This window comes from Chiloscyllium punctatum, chromosome 40, assembly GCF_047496795.1.
Source record: "Chiloscyllium punctatum isolate Juve2018m chromosome 40, sChiPun1.3, whole genome shotgun sequence".
NCBI lineage: Eukaryota > Metazoa > Chordata > Chondrichthyes > Orectolobiformes > Hemiscylliidae > Chiloscyllium > Chiloscyllium punctatum.
The window spans coordinates 17922444-17945741 of record NC_092778.1 but is presented as its reverse complement, the minus strand read 5'-3'; the positions used below and the strand labels follow the sequence as shown (position 1 = coordinate 17945741).

Sequence of the window (23298 nt, the reverse complement as noted above, 5' to 3'; positions counted from 1 at the left end):
TTTACACCACTCAAATGCCAGGTAATAGTCATCTCCAAGAAGAGAGAACCTAACCATCTTCCCTCATCATTCAATGGCTTTACCATAGAATTCCCCCACTACTATAATCTCAAGGGTTACCATTAACCAGAAATTGAACTGGACCAGCCATGTAAGTACTGTGGTTACAAGACCAAATCAGAGGCTGGAAATTCTAGTTTGTGTGATTCAACCCCCAACTCCCTAATGCCTCCCACTATCTGCAAGGTACAACTCAGGAGGTTGCTGGAATACACTCCACTGGCCTGGGCAAGTGCAGTTTCAACAAGGCTTCAGAAGGCTGAAAGCATCAAGCACTCTGTCTGGTCTACATGTGACTCCAGATGCACAGCACTATGATTGTCTGACTGTCCACTGACCTCTGGACAATTGGGCATGGACAATGAATATTGATCAGGCTAGTAATGTCCATGTTCCATGAATGAATACATTTAAAAAATGCCCACTAGATGGGCACATCCGGCACCATTCTGAACATTCACTACCTCTACCACCATGGGAGCAGTGTGTTCCATCTACAAGATAAATTGCAGCAACTAACCAAGGCTCCTACTTCAGCACTCTCCAAGTGTACAACCGTTACCCCCTAGAAGGACAAAGATTCAGGGAAGTGCTATCGCCTGCAATTTTCCCTCCAAATCATGCACTCTCTTGATTTGGAACAATATCACTGTTTCCTCATTGTCAATAGTTCAAAATCTTGTAAATGCATCTCGAACAGCACTGAACCCCCTTAAATACAGGGGTTCATAAAGCTGGCTCACCACCACCTTCTGTGGGGCAATTACAGATGGGCATAAATGATCGACTTGCCAATGATGCCTACATGCTGTGAAAGAATAAAGCAATTTAATTTTCACTTGTCTGTTATAGTACCAGCTTTTAAAAGGATGTTTGTTTTCCAGTCTTAATACCATGGGTTAAACTGCTTTATGATTCCTCTGTAGGTTTAGAAAGATTTGTTCAAACAATCATGCTTTTGCAATGCTGAATTTTAATTGCTTGGGTTTAGATATACATAGCATTTTCAGCACAGAAACAGGCTTTTGACCCAAAGGCTCATGTTGGTGATTCGATTCTGAGTCTCCTTGCAACCTTTTCCAGTAAAATTTCCACCAACTTCTTTCTTTATGTTAATATAGTTTCTCACTTAACGCTTCTATATTATGTGCCTTCATTGTGCTTTCAGTAGGAAGCTCTACGTTCTAAGCAGGCTGGGCTAAAAATATGTCCTTAAACTCCTGTTGGATTTTTTTAAAATAACTCTCTAATATTCGTCATCCCAGTCCTGGTTTCACTCAAGTGGAAGTAACTGTCTGAATTCAATCCAAACCTGATATATCTTAACATTAAATAAACTTAAATATTTCTTTCAAGTCATCCATTTTTTATGTTTAGCGAAGAATCCTAAACTCTGTCTTTCCTGGTAGATATAACCTTTCAGTTCCCACATCATTCTAGAAAATCTTGTTTTACACCCTCTCCAGTTGCTCTGTATTTGATTTTGAATGATAGAAACCATAAATGAACACAGCATCCCAAGCATGACCTAAAGAAAGTTTGACATAACACTTCTAGTTTTCCGTTTTATGCCTCAGAAGCGAATGCCCCTGCTTTCTTTGATTTTTTAAAATACAACTTTATTAAACTACACCACTACTTTCATGATTTGTTATTGTGTTTCTTTTCAGAACTTAGTGTTGGTATGACAACTGAAGGGATTGATGTGAGAAGCGTTGGGAACACATTAGTGCTCCATGAAACTGCACTGATTGAAGCTTTTAATCTTAAAGCAGCCATTGAATATCAACTGAAGAACTGTAAGTGTTTAAGTCAAAAATAATTGGAACTGTTTTATAACTTGTGTCGTACTTCTTAGTGAGGCCGAATGAATTTTTGAATGTTTCAAAAAGTTTGCAAAGTAAATTGGAAAAAAAACTACATTGTCCTCTAAATAATATTGAGACAGGTCAAGTTCCTTGATGCAAACAGATCATAAGGAATAGCTTAAGACATTGAAATGAAAACCATACATGGGATGCAATTCGTGAGGAGCAAAATTTAAACGGAGTTTTATTAGATAGAATCTTATTAAATTTGCTTGGAGTTTTAAATAAGGTCCTGGTCTCTCTTGGAAGTATAATAGTGATTTACAAAAATGACAATAGACAGAGGGTCATTACTCTCAAGGAAACAAAGACTTTTCTCTTTTTTTCTGTTTTATCAGTTGTTTGTTTTACACAGCTTTGTTAAAATATGCTTTCAAGAATTTGTAAGATTGTGATTTATGCTTGCTTCATGTTGACTAACTTATCTTGTGACCCTGGCCTGAAAGTTCCTCAGAATTGTTCTTGCTTCATGTGCTTTGCCTTCTCAAATTGGCAGAGTCTCTGTTAACAAGGTTTGTGACTCACTCCTGTCTAAATTACAGGAGGAAATGAGCACAGTTGTAAGGAAATTCTGGTTCTGATTCATTGGTTCATTCAATATTAGGGAGAAATCCTATCCATAATGTTACATATAAAGATACTTTGGCAGACCATATCAAATGCCATGCTCCATTGCAGAATCGCAGCAGACAACATGCCAATCATGTTCAGTCAGCCCATATTTGCAATTCTCAGAAAAATATATCCTCCATTAGATTCTTCTTTTGGAAATCATTTAAATAATCCAGACTGTGCTAAGAGTTACAACAGAAATCAATTTCAGATCATCTGGCTCACAGTCTGATGCATTTCTGCATGCCACAAGATATATATGCAAATACACAGGACTCTGTTTTATGTAGGCGAAGTGAATTTGTACCTACATTGTACATTTTTTATGAGAGGGGTTTATGGAGACAGCCAGTCACTGCTACATCCACACACTGACCAATCAGAATCTACCTGCTTGAATCTAAGAATGAAGGTTGACAGTTAACTGTTCCAGGCCAATTAGTCCGACCAGTCGGCACTCTCTTCACTTGCTGCATAAATTGGTGGGGTTTATTTCCTAAGTATGTTTCTTCCATTCTAGTTCTGATGGTTACAAGATGTAAAGCTTTGACTCCCTGTGTCTTTTTAGCAACGTTTAAGTTCTGTACTAACCAAGCAATTATTTCTGATGATCTTCTGTGTTGTATATTTATTTGTAATCTGGCTTCAAAGGGTTATGGTTGTAGAATATTGTTACAGTGGCAATCATACTTTCCATCCCTTGTCATCAAACAGATGAAGCAGCTCAAGAAGCATTGACAGACATGCCACCACGATCCGAAGAGGTAAGCTGATTTATAAAAGACTTTTTTTTAAAATCCACAGTTAAAGATACCATAACTTGATGTGTTCTCAAGTAATTAGAATGCCCTACATAATCCACTTGTATTCTAATATGGATGAAATTGTGGGTACAGTGTTCGTTTTTGTATTGCTGAATGAACCTGCCAGCTCTTGAACCATGCAGTATTTTCTACTTGAATCTTTGTTGCAGAGGTTTGTGAATTAAAATCAAAGGATAAAATTATGCAAATGCTTTGCCTTTCAGATCTAGTTAGTAAGAACCTTCTGATTTTGCTTGAGTTACAATCATTCAGAGGTTGTAATTTGTTTGTTTAATCGCACTACCCTTTAATTTCTATTGAGATTTCTAGAACCTAGGATAAAACCAATAATTTTGAAAGCCACTGGATTTTGCAAAGAAGGGGCCTAATGCCAGTTAGGGATAAGGAATCTCTGCAGTTTAGTGGAATTCTGCCACTATAATCTTGGAATTCCACCCGTTCAATTTGCTTTCCTGCCCCAGGGAACCATCACTCCTCTAATTCTGACCTGACCGTTCCTCCCTTTCTGTGTGTGAGAGATGGAGAGGTCATGCTCCCAGAAGCTGCTGTTCCCATATCCACCCTGTAGGGGGCCTTCCTGCTCTGGGCAATCTGCATGACTCTGAATCGGGCAACCAAAGCTGTGCCATAGGGCAGTTTGAGTCAGAGTGGATCAATGGATCAATTTCACATGGATTAATAGGTCAATGTTTCAGTAACAAGGGGAATAAAAGTGATATTTCAGAGGCTGAACTATTGGAATGAATAATGGAGGTGTTGAGGCAATCAACACCTATTGAACCCTTCCAAGAAAACCACAGCATCATTCCTTAATTCCAGGAGATGGCAGAAAATGTGAAGGCATTGTACCTGCAAAACAGCAACTGCAAGCGTTAAATGTAGCAAACAGTGTTGATGCTGCAGTCAGCTCACACAAAGCTAGTGTGGCACTGTGTGGTAAATGCAGTCTGCCGCATCCAATAGAAACTTGTCCTGCATTCCAGGATCTGCTCAAGGCAAAAGGATAAAAGCACGTTGGGTTGACCAGTGCAAAAATTATGGCTGCAAAGATGCAAACTGAAGTTATAACAGGTCACAAGCAAACAGAACACAGCTGCAACCATAGGGCCACAGCAACGGAGAGTGCACAAGAGACCAGCATAAACTTAAGGCAATCTCTGAAGTTCACAGTAAGGCAGACATATATCAAGTGGAACAACCTCCAACCAGAAGCTTTCCACCTTGTGAGTGTAAGCACATTGTCGGGAAAAAGCCAAACCTGTGCCACAATCAACATAATTTGCTTAAGACACTTAGAGACAGTTTTACTTAAATATCTGAATTCTCAATTAAGTGTGTACAATTGGTTGGCAATCCCTTATATTAGTGCAGTAACAAAACAATGTATACAGTTATGTAGATATACAGCACAGAAGCAAACTCTTCAGGCAAACTCATCCATGTTGACCAGATATCCTAAATTAATCTAGTCCCTTTTGCCAGCTCTTGGCCTGTATCCCTCTAAACTTTTCCTATTCATGTATCCATCTATTTTAAATGTTTTAATTGTACCAGCCTCCACCACTTCCCCTAACAGCTCATTCCATACATTGATCACCCTTTATGTTGAAAAGTTGCCCCTTAGGTCCCTTTTAAATCTTTCCCCTCTCACCCTAAACCTATGTCCTCTAGTTCTGGACTCACTCACCCCAGGGAAAAGACCTTGTCTGTTTGCCCCATGCATACCCCTAAGATCACCCCTCAGCCTCCGACACTCCAGGGAAAACAGCCCCAGCCTATTCAGCCTCTCCCTACAGCACAAACCCTCTAACCCTGGTAACATCCTTGTAATTTTTTTCTGAATCCTTTCAAATGTCACAACGTCCTTCTGATAAGAGGGAGACCAGAATTGCACACTATTCCAAAAGTGGCCTAACCAATGTCCTGCACAGCTGCAACACGATCTCTCAACTCTTGTACTCGATGCTCTGACCAATAAAGGCAATCATACCAAACACCACCTCCAATTTCAAAGAACTATGAACCTGCACTCCAAGGTCGCTTTATTCAACAACACTCCCCAGGACCTTACCATTAAGTGTATAAGTCCAGCTCTGATTTGTTTTTCCAAAATGCAGCACCTCACATTTATCTAAATTAAACCCCATCTGCCACTCCTCAGCCCATTGGCCCATCTGATCAAGATCCTGTTGTCCTCTTAAGTAACCTTCTTCACTATCCAATACAACTCCAATTCTGGTGTTATCTGCAAACTTACTAACTATACCTCTTATGCTCACATTCAAATCATTTATATACATGACAAAAAGCAGAGGACTGAGCACCAATCCTTGTGGCACACCACTGGGCACAGATCTCCAGTTTCAAAAGCAGCCATCCACTACCACTCTCTGTCTTCTACCTTTGAGCTAGTTCTCTGTCAAAATGGCTAGTTTCCCTTGTATTCTAACCTTGATAATCAATCTACCTTGAGGAACCTTGTCAAATGCCTTACTGAGGTCGATATAGATCACGACTTATACAATTCGGCAAAGTTATTACAAAATATTACCTTAGAGACACAAGTGGACTAGTAATGGCAGGACTAACAACATGTATAGCTCTCAACATCACAACTGTCTACAAGATCTTCAAGATACCCCTGGCTGCAGAAGAGAGACGCAGTGTGCTCACATTGAATCAATCCACGGTGGCTCAGTGGTTAGCACTGCAGCCTCAGAGCACCAGGGTCCCATGTTCGATTCCAGCCTGGTGACTGTGTGGAGTTTGCACATTCTCCTCTTTTTCTGCTTGGGTTTCCTCCGGATGCTCTGGTTTCCTCCCACAGTCCAAAGATGTGCAGGTTAGGTGAATTGGCCATGCTGAATTGTCCATAGTGTTAGGTGTATTAGTCAGATGGAAGTGGGTCTGGGTGGGTTCCTGTTCGGAGGGTTGGTGTGGACTGGTTGGGTCGAAGGGCCTGTTTCCACACTGTAGGGAGTCTAAAACAAAATCCAGCAGGTCTGGCAGTATCTGTGGAAAGAGAAACAGAGTTGGTGTTTCAAGTCCTTTAGCTTATGGATAGAAATTAATTAGATGATCTTTCAAAATATTCTAACTTATTTTAAGACTGAGGCAAAATCTAATGTCTTTGGGAAAGCTTGTATTGTTCACAGTTTGTCATTTATTTGAATAAGGATAATCAAGCATGGGTTCATCCACTGTATTTTCTTTCTAGGAACTTGACCCAGTTACTCTACACAACCAAGCTCTAATGAACATGGATTCCAAGCCTACTGAGGGATTTGAAAAACTACAATTCTTACTTCAGCAGAACCCATTCCCACCAGAAACCTTTGGCAATTTGCTTCTGCTGTATTGCAAATATGAAGTGTGTTTGCTGCTATTATTTTTTCTTGTTCGTATGTGGCATGCTGTACTTACTGTTGGATTACTTATATTTATGCAAACTGTTTCTTTTAAAGTTATTTCCATTTTGCATCATGTCTGGCTATTCTTGGCGCTGTTATCACTCTGTCTTCAATTTGTCTTCAATCTGAAACAATGTTAAAGTGTGAGTCATAATTAGAGACTGAATATTATTCCCCTCAGTTGAGCTAGTTATAGTTTTGTTTCAAAAAGAAAATTAAAATTAATGGTTTATGCTGATGTACGTAATCTTTATAGATTTTGATTTAATTTTTAAAAATTTTTTAAATTTAAAAATTTCTTTAAAATTCCAAAATTGTGCCTATCTTTCTACATGTCAAAGCAACCTCTTCTATTTTGGATAAGTCTTCATCTCTGTCATGCTAACTTATATATAGTATGCAGAATGTCAAATATGCGTTCTTAATAAACAAGATCAATGGACAAACAAGTTCCCTTATACATAGGCAAAGTTTTCAGCTAGCAAATTGAATTGTAAGATTTTCTGACTGCACTGCTCTAGGTTAGAAGTTCTGTTTATTTGTACTTCTGTATTTTTTTTATGAATTTAAGGAATGCGAGCACCATTGGCTAGATCAGCATTTATTTCCCATCTTTAATTGACCTAAGCAGTTGGTGATGAGCTGTCTGTTGAACCGTTGCCATCCTTGAAGTATCAGTGCACCCACAATGCTGTTAGGATTTTGACACCAAGAGTGAATAATCAGTGACATAGTTTCAAGAGTAGTTTGGAGGAGAGCTTGCAGATGTTGGTGTTCACATGTATCTGCTACCCTTGAAGGTGGAAGAGTTCATGGATTTAGAAGGAGCCTTGGTAAGTTGCAGCAGTGTAACTCAGTGCAGCTGAACAGGTTGCTGCTGAACTTGATAGCTCTGCCATCAATTTGCTGATGACTGACAGTAAACTGATAGGGTTGTAATTGGCCAAGTTAGATTTGTGGACAGGATGTACCTGGGCACTTTTCCCCATTGCCTGATAAGTGCCAGTATTATTGCTGTATTGGAACAGCCTGGCTAGAGGCATAGCTAGCTCTGGAGCACAGGACTTCAGTACTATTTCTGGAATGTTGCCAGTGTCCCTCACCTTTATGGTAAACAGTGCTTCCAAAAATTTCTTGGTAACATGTGGAGTGAATCAAATTGGCTGAAAAATAGAATCTATGATGCTGGGGACTTCACGAGAAGAACAAGATAGGTAATCAATTTGGCTCCTCTGGCTGAAGATGGACGCAAATACTTCAACCGTGTTTCACTGATGTGCAGGACTCCTTCATCATTGAGATAGGGCTATTTGTGCAGACTCTTCCTGTTAACTGTTTAATTGTACACCACCATTGATATGAACTTGGTTCCTGTCCATTGGCTTTGAGATTGATTTATATGACTTGACATGAAAGGTGAAACTGATCTGCGATTCAATCCTTTACAAATATTTTAAAGTCTAAGTATTAATAGACAGTCTTCCATTACATTTATGGGCATATACAGACAAATTTGCTGATTAACCTTTATTTAATAATGTGTAATTGAAAACACAGGTAGAGTAATTAAGTATCAAAATTTCATAATTTTCATATATGTGTGATATTTATTTGGGATTAAGAAGAACCAGTAAAATTCCACTTTGAATTTTAGCGTATAGGTCACAAATTTCAAACAATAATTTAGTGGTGCAATTTAAAATAAAACTGCTAATTTTTAAAAATTTACTTTTTCAGTATTTTGACCTGGCTGCTGATGTCTTGGCAGAAAATGCTCATCTAACTTACAAGTTCCTCACACCGGTAAGTTAGACAGAGGCAATTGCTATTAAGGTAGCTTTATCGTGCTAAAATGTTAGAAAAATTGGTTGATAGTGGGACATAAATCAGTAGGTCATAAAAAGATAGGAATGGACTGGTCAGGTGATAGATAAATAGAAACGTAAAAGATAGGTGCAGGAGTAGGCCATTCAGCCCTTCGAGTCTGCACTGTCATTCAATATGATCATGTAATCTCAGTATACCATTCCCATCCTCTCCCCATACCCTTTGATGCCTTTAACCACAAGGGCCATGTCCAGCTCCCTCTTGAATTTTTTTAATGAACTGGCCCCAACAGCTTCCTATGGGAGAGAATTCCACAGATTCATAATTCTCTGAGTGAAGACATTCTTCCTCATCTCAGTCCTGAATGGCTTATGACATATTCTTAGACTGTGACCCATAGTTCTGAACTTCCCCAACATCAGGAACATGCTTCCGCATATAACTACTCTAGTCTCATCAGGGTTTTATATGCTTCTATAAGACACTCCCTCATTCTTCTAACTTCCAGTGAATACAAGCCCAGCTGATCCAGTCTTTTCTCATTGTCAATCCTGCCATCCCGGGAATCAGTCTGGTGAACCTTCGCTGGGTTCCCTCAATAGTAAGAATGTCCTTCCTCAGACGAGGAGACCAAAACTGTACAGTGTTCAAGGTGTGGCATTACTTAAGGCCCTGTATAACAGCAGCAAGACATTCTTACTCCGATACTCTCATCCTCTCGCTATGAAACCCAGCATGCCATTAGCTTTCCTCATCGCCTGTTTCATGCCAACCTTCACAAAATGTTCCACCATGACACCCAGGTCTCATTGCACCTCGCCTTTTCCTACACTGCACAAAAGTGAGGACTGCAGATGCTGGAGATCAGAGTCAAGATTAGAGTGGTGCTGGAAAAGCACAGCAGGTCAGGCAGCATCCGAGGAGGAGGAAAGTCGATGTTTCAGGCAAAAGCCCTTCATCTTTTCCTAAACTGCCACCATTCAGACAACAATTTGCCTACCTTTGAGACCAAAGTTGATAACCTCACGTTTATCCACATTTTATTGCATTTGCCTGCTCAGCCAGTCTGTCCAAATCACCCTGTAGCCTCCTCATAGCACTCTCTGCCACCCAGCTTAGTGTCATCTGCCAATTCAAAGATATTGCATTCAAATTCCTTCGTCCAAATCGTTAATGTATATTGTGAACAATGGTAAACAAAATTCAACCCAAGTGCGAGGGTAACATATTTGGAGGGGACAAACAAGACATTATTTGTTTATGGTATAATTAAAAGATAAGATGCTGAGAAGTCCAAAGGGACTGAAGAACTTTACATTTTGCATCTAAGGATCCCAGAAATTAGTAGGTTAGTTCAACAAGGTGGCTAAAAAAGCATACAATGAGTTATTAGTTGAAGCACATAATAAAGGAGCAGGGAGATTATGCTAGAATAATGTAAAACTTTAATTAAACCACAAAACTGCACACCATTCTGGTCATCACATTAGAGGAAGGTGCAATTGCTCTGGAAAGAGTGTTGTCAGGATTGGAGAATCAACAGAAGCATTTTAGCACCAGCTAAACCACTCTCTTAGAATCCAATAGTTGCAATATCTGAACCTAAAAATAACCCATTTATCTCTACTGTCTGCTTCCTGTAAGCTAACAAGTCCTATTTGCATGATAATATGTTTCCTGTACACCAATTGCTCTTAGTTTGTGTAGTAATCTTTGATGTAAACCCTTGTCAAATGCCATTTAGAAATTCAAGTGCAGATTCTCTTTTACTCACATTGTTTGTAACTTTTCCAAAGACTCTGAAAACTTAGTCGCGAGTCACTTCCCTTTTACAAAACCATATTGACTTTGATTTTATTAAGAGTTTCCAAGTGTCCTGCTATAACACCCTTAATAATCAATTCTAGCATTTTACCAATGATGGATTTTAAGATGATTAAGTTTCCTGCCTTCTGTCCTGTTGTTACCACAGGGACTGTTAAGGGGTCTTGAGAATGGGTGGGGAGCAATGATGGGTGTGAGTTGTCATGTATGAGAATGAAGTGATGATGGGGAGCAGGGGGCATGATGAAGTGTGAGGAGTGACAGCTAGATGGCCTAATAGCTCAGAAAATAATGGGACAAACCTCCAGAGAATCAACATAGACCTTTTAAACCACCCCAACTCCATCTCATGCTTAGGGGTACTGATTCCCAAGACAGGTGTGGCAAACTGGAAAATGTGTCCGTCTGCTATGCAATTTGTGAGTGAAAATCCAGCCTAAGCCTTTTGTTGGCCTTGAGAGGTTTTCATTGTCAAAGATGTGTTAACATAGTTTTTAGAAGGCTGTACAGGCACAGCTTATCCAGTGTTGGGTCTCCTCATTGGCCTGTTAACAGAGGTAACTGTTTAGGTTTTGGAAGCGTACAACGTTCTTGAGAATTTCTATGTAATCATATATGGAAAACATGTATTCACTATGCGGGAGCACCGTAGACTGCTGTAGTTTCTTGGATTTAATTTTATCTATTAGTGTTGCATTTCTGTTTGATATATTTTGGGAATGCTACCCAAATGCAAGAAGTATAACATGTTAATATTTTACACAAACGTTCCTCAAAATCAATTAGTTAAACTTTAGATTTATACTCTGTTAAAAAAAAGTCAACATTGTCATAGCAGATTCCAAAAATAAGTTGATATTTGTTTCAATGATTCACTGGATTTTTTTTGTGCAGTACTTATATGAGTTCTTGGATGCCATGATAACATGTCAGACAGCACCAGAAGAGGTGAGAACTCCAAGGTTTCTCCTTTCTTGTTCTGCAACTGTTATACCTCACCAAATACAATTGCATTGTCATGTATTAAAAACACTGTAAACATTGTGAATTAAAAATAAGTTTTGCATTGAACACTTTAGGGCAATATAGCTGAATGCTTAATTTGTTCAGTTCCAATATTTTAACGTTGTTACATGAGATGCTAAACATTATAAAATAATAGGGTTCAGCTTCTTTAAAAGCAATGAGAGTGTAATTGAGCAGAATATGATGGGAAAAGAAGTTTATAATAACAGCAGATTTGGCCAACAAGAACTAATGGCTGTTCTAGAAATTGTCATTAGTTCATGTTGCTAAGATCTAGCTTGTATGTACTAAATGAGTAATTTGATCAGAACATATTGCTTTTTTATTAAGACTTGGATGCGGAACCTCTAATAAGATAGAGCAAAAGATTTCCCCACCTAGAGGTGGGGAACCTTTTCATTTTGGAAGGCCACATTATGTTAGTTGTTATCTAATAAGGCCGCATCCAATAAACTTCAATTATATATTCTTCAAAATTCACATTTTTTTAATTGTGGCGGTCAGTCTGTGAGGATTATTTCATTGAATTTCCTTTTACTCTCTGGTATTTTAAAAACATTCACTTTAAGATTAAAATAAAATAATAAAGGATGAAAAAACATATTAATAAAAAATAAAAGATTTGTTCTGCAAAATTTGGATTCATTCAAAAGGCCACAGACAATGGCCTAGACGGCTGCAGGTTCCCAACCCCTGCCCTAATCCATGAGGAACGCAATGCACAATGAACATGAGAGGGAATTACAAAAGGGTTACCAATCTGAAGACTTAAAAATATACATTTGGAGGGCAAGAAGATTCCTTTCTGGAAGAATATTTGCTTTTTCGAAGAACTTCCTTGAAGGCATTTACTTCAATCACCAAAAGACTTCATTTCTTCGAAAATTCATGCACTCTATTTTCAAAATAAGATCGTTTCCAAATCATACTCTAGTCAATTGTTTCCATTTTGTGCCATTCAGTAAAGCCAGGTCAGCCGAAAGTTATAGTTATTATGATACCAGTCTGTATAGAAGGTTGCATGAGGGCTTTTGTGATACAGTGCTAGGTCTCTGCCCATGTGCTGGAAGGCCTAGGTTCTAGTTCCATCATGTCTGAACACCATTAATTAAAAATATCTACAAGGTTCGTCTTCTGAACTTTTCTCTGACCCGTATTGCCATCAGAGGGAATAGTTTCTCTCACAAAGTTACATGAACCCTGTGCTGCTGCACAGTATTAAAGGTAAAGAGGTCCTGAATTAAAGATTTGCTTAGCATTTTGATAGATCAAAATGTTGTTGATGGTCAGACAGCATGGGGTAGGGTGGGGCCTTTTTCTCCTCCCTGGGTGGCACTATCACCCCACCTCTGAGCTCCACAACCTCCATCCCCATCACCACAGTGCCCTAACTGGTACTGGCCCAGCTACAAAAGGTGGGTAAATTGGCCAGTGTCCAAAGCCATATGGCTTCATTGTCATTTAAATTTGGCAGGGTGGTCAAACATGAATGATATCATGCTTGTTTGGGAAAAGTATGCTATTGTGGCCCTTTTATCTCATGGACTTCTCATTTGTATTCTCTGCTGTCACTGCATGACCTGCCTTTGCTGGAAAATGCAGGCCTTGTTATTTCTTCTGATTTTATTTTCATTTCTTCTCTATTGTGTGAGATGAGAATCATGAATGACTTAGGACTGTCAGAGATGTGAGAAAGTATCTTAAAGAATGTTGCCCTCAATAGTTATCCAATGAGTTGATTCGACACAAAGAATGAAATGCTCATAGATAATTATAATTATGGCATTTCAGACAATGTTCTAGTAGTTTTTTTCAAACATTAAAATTCATCAGTAATTTTCTACATTTTTCTAGGCATTCAGAAAGTTTGATGAAATGGCAGGTAAACTTACTGAGCAGTTACGGAAATTGACCAAACAGGTAATTAACTAATTTCAGAAATGGTAGATCGTGATTTAGATTGGATTCTCGTCAGCGTTTGTGTCATTTGTTGTTACTCGAGGCCTATTTAGCTTATTAGTATTACTAAGTTTCGGAATAATTAGAATTGTGCTTTAACATAACAATGCATTTCTGTCTCGTAACTGTCAAACTATTGCCACACCTATTACAAATCTATAATTATTTCTGTCAAGTGTCACAGGGCTTTCTATTCAAAGCCTAAGTTTTGGAAGGAGAAACGTGTAATAACTATTGGCTACTTCTCACTGTTCAAGAAAACAGTAGCAACAATTATAATATGCGTAACTGAAATTTTATTAACAACGCTGTTCTTTTATCTGTGATGTGCCCAGTTTAACTTTAAACCTATCGGCCTGTCTTATACCAAAAACCAGCCAAGTGTCAATTTCGGTGAGTTTCATGGAGAGTTTTTTCTGTTTCACTGAGCTTTGGTGAGTTATCTCCCACATTGTGATGCTGCTTACCTCAAACTTGCACTATTGTGCACTCACCAATGGTGGGTGTTCTCAGGGCCTCCCAGGATTCATTACACAGGCTCCGTACTTAAAGCCAGCTGTGCACCAGGTCAGTCACTGCTAGTCACAAAATGCCCTTCACAGTGCACACAGTGGAGTCAAAGAGCAACTTTGTTTGGCATATAGGTGGCACAGGTGACAGTTCATCGGAAACAGACGCTCATGAGAATAAATGTGTTGCTATTTATTATCTTCAACGGTCTGATCAACTATAATTGTAACTGCAGCTAAAAGAATCATTCTACACAGGCTACCTGTCCTTCGTGCCGTACCACCTGAGAACAATGTCGAAGGGACAGCTGTTCACACACCCAGCATAGCATAGCAGCTTATTTTAGCATAGCATTGTGTTGTTGCTCAATGTGGGACCATCGCAAACTGGAAAGATTCAAACAGTTAAAACTGTTCAGTGGTTAGCACTGCTGCCTCATAGTGCCAGAGACCCAGGTTCAATTCCAGCTTCGGGAGACTGTCTGTGTGGAGTTTGCACATTCTCCCTGGGTTTGTGTGGGTTTCCTCCGGCTGCTCCAGTTTTCTCCCACAGTCCAAAAACGTGCAAGTCAGGTGAATTGGCCAATATAAATTGCCCACAGTGTTAGGTGCATTAGTCAGAGGGAAGTCGGTCTGTGTGGGTTACTCTCTGCGAGGTCGGTGTGGACTTGCTGGGCCGAAGGGCCTGTTTCCACTATAGGGAATCTAATCTAAATTATTGGACAGCAGAAAAAACAGAGAAATAGCAAACAGAAAAAAAGCTGTATTTGCTCTGCAAACAGTCAGAGGCTCCCACTATTTTGAGCAACAACAAATTTACAGTCCATGAATAATCGCTTCACTTTATTGGAATTGAATGTCAACTAAGTCTTGTCTGGCTTGTTATGTTTGACGGTGCATTGCTGTATCATGCAGAAGGCAATGTTCCTCTACTCTAAAAATGGCCTCACCAACATCCAGTACAATCTCAACATGATGTCCAAACTCCTATACTCAGTGGTCTAAGCAAGGCTAACGTGCTAAATTCCTCCTTAACTACCCTGTGAAGCAAGTTTCAAAGAACTATGTACCTGAACCCTAGTCTCTGTTTGACAGTGCTACCCAGGGACCTCCCATTAACTGTTTAAGTCCTGCACTCATTTCTGTTACCAAAATGCAATACCTTGCATTTATCCAAATTAAACTAGACCTGGTCAAAATATAAATTCAAGGTTTTTTTGTATTCCCAGGAGACTAAACTTTTTTTTAGATTAAAGTTGTCTCCTAAATGTTTGTGAACTTGGTTATGTATTTTCATCAAAGATTTTTTTTAAACACAGTTGAATATTTAGTTGAGCAAAGTTCGGTCCTGATTAAAATTTTGGAGACTAGTCTTGTTGTGAGAAAGGGTTATCGATCAATATACTGATAACTTTGTAAAATCTGGCACTTCAGTAACGTATAGTTGAAAATGGTTGGTGAGTCTTTGATATTCAAATCAACTTTCTAATGAGTGTCATAAATACAAAATAACAAATTTTCAATTTAGGTACAAGAAGCAAGACATAATCGAGATGATGATGCTGTGAAAAAAGCAGTAAATGAGTACGATGAAGCACTTGAGAGGTGAGTTGGATTCTGTAAAATTCTTCAATTATGTACTTCAGTAATTGCTGGGGAAAGAAACTACAAAAAGACTTCAGAGCAGATAATTTCCACGCACTCCCTATACCCTTCAAGTTATTTGTGGTAATTCCTTTATCTGCTAGAGATCCATGTTCTGGATTTTCTTCTGTATGCCCATCCAACTTCCTTCACATCCAATTCTTCAGGCAAGCTTTTGATCATTCTTTCCAATAGAGTATATCTTTCTCAGATTGTGGATTTTTTTTTGTAAAAAATATGCTTCTGCAATATATCTGTGCATCTTTCTACATTGAGAGAAGAATGCAACAATAGGTTGGATTCTCCAAAGTTTGGCAATCCTGGACTATTTTTTCAGATATATGGACAGTTCTTTTGTAGTGCAGAACTGAGAGGGAGGCAAAACATGCTCACTTCTCACAGCAGTCAGCTGCCATATTCTCGAATTTAAAGATTGTGACAGACCACTTTGACAGCTGCTGTCAAACAAAATATATGTAAGATAAATGTTGTATCAGGGTGCTGGTAGGAAGAAGTATCAGATGTGTAGGGCACCTGGTAGGGGCGGGGATAGAGTGGCAGCTGGGTAGGGGTCCCAGGGGATGTCAGGTCGGGCCTAGGTGTGAGTAAGTGGGAAAGGTATTTGGGAGCTTGGAGTTAGACTCTATTAAATAATCTTAACTTTTCCTGAGTAACTTCCCACCTAATTTCATCGAAATCAGTCAAAGTCTCCTGTTTCAGTGTAGACTTTCAGAGGATTCCAAGTGTAGCAGACTTGCCCAGATCATTTCTTTGGAGTCTGCTGCGATGGGGCTTGCACAGCTCCCAGCTAAACTGGAATAACAACTGTTCGGCCAACGTGACCATAGTTTGTATGTTTGAATATAAATGCCACAAGGGGACCAAAATGATATCCAATGCAGTGCACGCAATTCTGAAAATTGTACAGGATGTCACCTTTGGTGTAATCATTAGAATACATGTAGCTACTGACCTAAGTGCCCTGAGCAGGCAGATCGTGACATTAATGAAGACATAACATTGATTTGACACCAGTGGTGCTATCTTGGACCTGATTGCTGATTCATTCCCTTAATCTCACCCTGCTGAACGCTTCATGAGCAACAAGGAAAACTGTCTACCAGCACTATTTAAAAGACTCATCAACTATAGCAAGTTTAAAATTTTGAACTGTTCCTTCAAGATCTAATCCACATACTTTGTGCGTTCCCACCTTGGCTATGGAAAGTCACACGTGAATGGAAGCAGCTCCAGTTAACTTGTGCCTCTGTAAATGATGAATTTACAATTTGTAACCTTCCCCATTCCTCAAGCTCACTGCCTATGAAAATGGTGGGGTTTGTATTTCTGGATTTCATCTTTTATGTCATTCTTGAAATAATTGAGAGGCTGTGCGAAAATTCAAGGAATAGAAAATAAAAGTGTGTTTGATGAAATCTAAACCTTCAGCTAGGTGTAATTTCTCTTAGCAGCAAGCACAACTTCTCCCTCCACTTTTAGCATTCTAAAGTGACCATGCCCTCTGTTACACGTTTGCCCTGACTACCATTGCAGTATCTGATCCATTTCTCCTTGCATCTCCCCGTGCAAGAACAGGGGATGTAATGCTGCCCTTCATCTCCTCCATTTTCTATTTACCGGACTCCCAACTCTTCTAAATGTCTACTTCCATAGCTCTGATCTACCATTTCTGTTATCTCCTAAAACAATTTGCTTGTACTTTCTTAATTTGAGTATAACATATATAGAAGATGCAGTCTCCTTTACACTTATCATGGTTATTAATAAATCTGTAGTGTACTCCGTAGGAAGCCAAAGTATCCTGAATTGTAAGTTTTTTAAAATCATCTCTTTACTGTTTTAGGGAATCACCTGGAGACTTCAACCTCTTTTACAACAATTGCCTTCATTAATGCAACAGGTTTGATTAGTTTCTTTCACACAGGGCTAGCAACCTCATGCAGTCTCTGCAATGTCCTGTGATTCTGTCATCCCAAACCTTTCATAGTTGCACATTTATTTCCATTCACAGCTTACTGACATTTCCTTTCCACCTGTCAAGTTTTAGGCTTATCATGCTGCCTATCAATATCTCTTCACAGCTTCCTTTCACTTTCTGAAACATTTGACATCTCTGTCTTTGAGCTTAAATGAAAATCATTGACAGCATTAAAAGAATAGGCTACAGAATGAACCCTGTGGAAATGCCACTGACAATTAAATTATTGATTTTTAACTTGCTGTCTTACGTTCCATCTGTACCACACCGACTTGCACAGCTCTGATCAGCCACATCTTTTAGCTCCTAAAATAATTCTATTTATCAAGTGCTATCATACATGAGGAAAGGCAGGAGTGACAATTCCTAAAAATCCAGACCTCATTCAATAAAGCATGGCAACAAGGATCCCTAGAAAAACTGGAATCAGTGGGTATCAAGGGGCAAACTCTCTGCTGATTGGAGTCATATCAGGCTCATAGGAAGCTGGCTATGGTTGTTGGAGGTCAATTATCTCATCTCCAGGACATCTCTGCAGGGTAGTGTCCAATCATCTTCAGCTGCTTCTTCAATGAGTTACACTCCATCACATGGTTAGAAGTGGGGGTGTTTGCAGATGATTGCACAATGCTCAGCGGCTATTTGCGATTCCTCAGATCCTGAAGCAATTCAAGTTCAAATGCAAAAAGATCTGGACATTTCTAAGCTTGGGCTGACTAATGACTGACCATACAAATGCTAGACAATGACCATCTCCAATAAATGATAATCTAACCTGTGCCCCTTGATATTCAGTGAAGTTACCATCACTGAATTCCCCAATATCAACATCCTTTGAATTACTATTGACGAGAAACTTAACTCGACACAGCATATAAACACAATGGCTACAAGAGCAGGTCAGAGGCTAGGAATAGTGTGGCGAATAATTCATCACCCGATGCCACAAAGTCTGTCCACAAGGCACAAGTCAGGTGTGTGATTGAATTCTCTTCACTTACCTGGGTCAGTGCAGCTCCAACAACACTCAAGAAGCTTGACATCATCCAGGACAAATCAACCCACTTGATTGGCAACACATCCATAAGCATCCACTTCCTCCATCACTGATGCTCAGTGACAGTATGCAGAAATTCACCAAAAATCCTTACATGGCACTTCCAAACCCCTGACCACTTCCATCTCGAAAGACAAGGGCAGCAGATGCATGGGAACACAACCATCTGCAAGTTCCCCTCCAAGCCACTCACCATCCTGACTTGGAAATATATCGCCATTCCTTCACTGCCATTAGGTCAAAATCTTGAAAACCCCTCCCTAAGGGCACTGTGGGTCAACCTACAGCATGTGGACTGCAGCAGGTTAAGAAGGCAGCTCACCACTACCTTGAGTAACTAGCAACAGGCAATAAATGCTGGCCCAGTCAGCAACAGCACACATACCACAAGTGAATAAAAGGAAGGGGAGAAATTCAGAAGGACAGTCCTTCGTGGTAACCTCAGCTTGGTGTGGGAATTGAACCTACACTGTTGGTGTTAATCTCCATTGCAAGCCTGCCATCCAGTCAATTGAGCGAACCAACTCCAGGCTGGAAAGTGCATTTGAAATTAGAGATCAGCCACAATATAACTGAATGAGAGTTCAGACTCTGCTAGCCCTGCTCATGTTTCTTACATTCTTTCATTCCTATTTTTCAGGTATATTCCAGTGCTTATGGCTCAGGCCAGAATCTACTGGAACTTGGAAAACTACCAAATGGTTGAGAAGATCTTCCGAAAGTCAGTGGAGTTCTGCAATGAGCATGATGTTTGGAAATTGAATGTTGCCCATGTTCTCTTTATGCAAGAAAACAAGTATAAAGAGGCAATAGGCTTTTATGAACCAATTGTGAAAAAGCATTATGACAATGTAAGGCACCAACGTTCACATGTGGCTTCTTTTTTTAGAAACAATAGTGAATTATCATTTTTAAGTGATTATTGTTTTGTTCCTTTCCTCATCCCCAGTATTTTAACACCCTGTCCCTGAAGATTTTATCACTTGTTATTTATACTTTAATAGGCATCAAATTACTATAAGTGAAACAAAAACAGAAATTGCTGGAAAAGTTCAATCTGTGGAGGGAACTGCATTCTGAGGAGAAGTCACTGACCCAAAACATTTCTCTCCGCAGGTGCTACTAGACTTGCTGAGCTTTTCCAGCAAAGTCTGTTTTTGTTTCTGATTTACAGCATCCACAGTTCTTTCCTTTTTTTTCATAAATGAAAGTTCAATAATTTAGATAATCAGTAATATTTACATTTTCAATTGGTAGTTATAATCATAATTCATATTTGTTGAATACTGCATTGCCATATCCTGAGATGCATTTTCAAATAAGTGGTCAGGCCTGTGGCCTTAACCTGAGCTCTTCTAGAATTTTGCAGCCATAGTCGAAATCCTATGGTTTACTTTGAATTTGTAAAGTATAACATGGTTCAGACAAAACTGAAACTTCAGCAGTGTCAGGCAACTGAGTGATCACTAGCTGCTCTTTTCCGTGATGTTATTAGGTTTTTGCAAGTTTTCCCTTTGTGTGAAAACTAAATTTAGCACATTCCATGATGAAACAAAAAATACTTCCTTACTGAGCATAGAACTAAACTTAAATTTACACACTAATTAGTGCTGAAGTACTTTTATTTGGTGATTTTTGTCTGTCTATTTAGTCACAACAGAACACGTACCATTTTTTTGGGGGGTAGATAACGTAATTTTTAGAGATATCGAATTGGAAAATGCCCTATCTCTAGCAGTTTACATTGGATTTATTCCAAAGACAAATAAGGCTGCCCATTTCTTCGATTAACAGATTTTTATGCTGAAAATCTGTTATTCTGCAAAGTTAGAAAGAATGTTGAATTTTAGATCAATCACCAAAAGCTGTATGAGCTTCTCCAATATCCCAGAATTTCCTAGATTCAACAGAACAAAAGCACCCTGTGAAGAACTTAATTTAAAACCCATTTAAGGAGATATTACACAATCTTGTTTAGCAGCTTGAAACATACAAGAAATTAGATTAGTTTTTTAGAACATAGAACATAGAACAATACAGCACAGAACAGGCCCTTCGGCCCACGATGTTGTGCCGAACTTCTATCCTAGATTAAGCACCCATCCATGTACCTATTCAAATGTTGCTTAAAGGTCGCCAATGATTCTGACTCTTACCACTCCCATGGGCAGCGCATTCCATGCCCCCACCACTTTCTGGGTAAAGAACCCACCCCTGACATCTCCCCTATACCTTCCACCCTTCACCTTAAATTTATGTCCCCTTGTAACACTCTGTTGTACCCGGGGAAAAAGTTTCTGACTGTCTACTCTATCTATTCCTCTGATCAACTTATAAACCTCTATCAAGTCACCCCTCATCCTTCGCCGTTCCAACGAGAAAAGGCCGAGAACTCTCAACCTATCCTCGTACGACCTATTCTCCATTCCAGGCAACATCCTGGTAAATCTTCTCTGCACCCTCTCCAAAGCTTCCACATCTTTCCTAAAGTGAGGCGACCAGAACTGCACACAGTACTCCAAATGTGGCCTAACCAAAGTCCTGTACAGCTGCAACATCACTTCACGACTCTTGAATTCAATCCCTCTGCTAATGAACGATAATACACCATAGGCCTTCTTACAAACTCTATCCACCTGAGTGGCAACTTTCAAAGATCTATGTACATAGACCTCAAGATCCCCCTGTTCCTCCACCTGACTAAGAACCCTACCATTAACCCTGTATTCCGCATTCTTATTTGTCCTTCCAAAATGGACAACCTCACACTTGGCAGGGTTGAACTCCATCTGCCACTCCTCAGCCCAGCTCTGCATCATATCTAAGTCCCTTTGCAAACGACAAATGCCCTCCTCACTGTCCACAACTCCACCTATCTTCGTATCATCTGCAAATTTACTGGCCCACCCTTCGACTCCCTCATCCAAGTCATTAATAAAAATTACAAATTTTTATGAACATAATCTGCCAAAAAGCTTCACGTAATATTTTTAAAATAATTTTTACTTTATCTGTATATTTTTAAATAACAGACAAATGGTCTAAAGGGAAAGTTTTTTTTTAAAAATCAGAAGTTAAATTAGACCTATTGAATTCATGTTAATTAAGCTAAAATAACTAAAATTGCCAACATGTCCAAATCTATACTATGTAGCAAGGGCTAAGAATTATTGATGTGATCCACCGAAAAGGAGTTGAGTTGTGAATGTTAATCCAGCTATAAAATATTTCAGCATGCATTTTCTGGCCCCAGGTGAGCAAGCTCTCTAGCATTTACATATACGCAATAACACAAAAATAGAAGCTTATTATGTGCAAAATAATAAATTAAGACGGCAATCAAAATATGATATAAAAATTATTGATTTTCAATGTTCTTGATGAACATTATGGACTAATGCGTGGAGTTAATTAAAATTAATACAGAAACAGGCTGAAATTTAGAGTGGTGCCGGAAAAGCACAGTAGGTCAGGCAGCATCCGAGGAGCAGGAAAATTGATGTTTCATATTATTTGCCCACCCAATCCTTGTGAATGTCTATTCTGTGTGGTCCTGATCCCTTATGCTTGTCCTGCTGTCATGTTTCATTTATTTTCCTTTCAGCACACCTATTCTTAAATATTAGTATGGTCCCTGCTTCAGTGCACTAACTGATAGCACTTTTCAATATCTCATTGCCTATTGTGTAAAACCATTTCTCCTGCTGTTTACTCTTTTTTTTATTGTATCTAAATTTGTTTTTGTACCTTTACAATCTCTGCCTCTCAATCACTGGGAACAAGCTGTTTCAGCATTATCATTCCTTTTGTTAACAGTTTTGAATATCTCTGTCTAATTATTCCATAACCTCTCATGTTCTAACTAAAACAAGAGCAATTTTCCAAGTCTTTATTCACATTTGATTCTACTCAAATAAGGTAAAATCTTCACAAATCTTCATTGAACTCTTTGATTGTTCAACATCTTTCCTGTAGTATGAAACTCAGACTAATTTCTATATCAACTGCTTCTAAATATTTCCTTTTCAATCCATTTAAGAATTTAATCTTTCAATACAGGCACCAAACCTTTCCTGACCACAGATAGAGTCATAGAGCATGGAAACGGACTCTTCCGTCCAACCCGTCCATGCCAAATATAATTATAATCCCTAACCAAACTAGTCCCATCTGCCTGCACCTGGCTCTTATCCTTCCAAATCTTTCCCATTTTTGTACTTATCCAAATGTCATTTAAATGTTGTACTCTCATGCACAACTTTCTCAGGAAATGCATTCCACATGTGAACCACCCTCTATGTAAAGGAAAAATTGCCCCTCACGTCTTTTTTAAACCTCTCTCCACTCACCTTTAAAACTGTCACCTAGTCTTGACCCCCCCCCCCCCATCCTAGGTAAAAGACAACTACCATTAATTCTATCTATACCTCTCGTTATTTTATAAACTTCTATAAGGTAGCCTCTCAATCTCCTATGCTCCAATGAAAAAAAATCCCAGTTTATCAAGCCTTTCTTTATGACTCAAAACTTCCATACCCAGCAACATCATGGTAAATCTCTTTTGAGCCCTCTCCAACTTTTTTAAACCTCTCTCCACTCACCTTTAAAACTGTCACCTAGTCTTGACCCCCCCCCCCCGCCCCCCCCATCCTAGGTAAAAGACAACTACCATTAATCCT

At 39.1% G+C, this 23298-nt stretch overlaps 1 protein-coding gene across 1 annotated transcript in view; it reads left to right on the top strand.

Annotated features, from left to right (window-relative positions):
* Positions 1–23298, top strand: part of ift70 (intraflagellar transport 70) — a 68536-nt gene that overhangs the window by 17649 nt on the left and 27589 nt on the right. Inside the window, exons 7-14 of the mRNA XM_072559401.1 lie at positions 1731–1859; positions 3255–3304; positions 6582–6734; positions 8512–8577; positions 11320–11373; positions 13306–13371; positions 15448–15524; positions 19260–19470. Of these exons, the coding sequence (XP_072415502.1) occupies positions 1731–1859; positions 3255–3304; positions 6582–6734; positions 8512–8577; positions 11320–11373; positions 13306–13371; positions 15448–15524; positions 19260–19470 (806 nt within the window). The remainder of the gene's footprint in view (positions 1–1730; positions 1860–3254; positions 3305–6581; positions 6735–8511; positions 8578–11319; positions 11374–13305; positions 13372–15447; positions 15525–19259; positions 19471–23298) is intronic.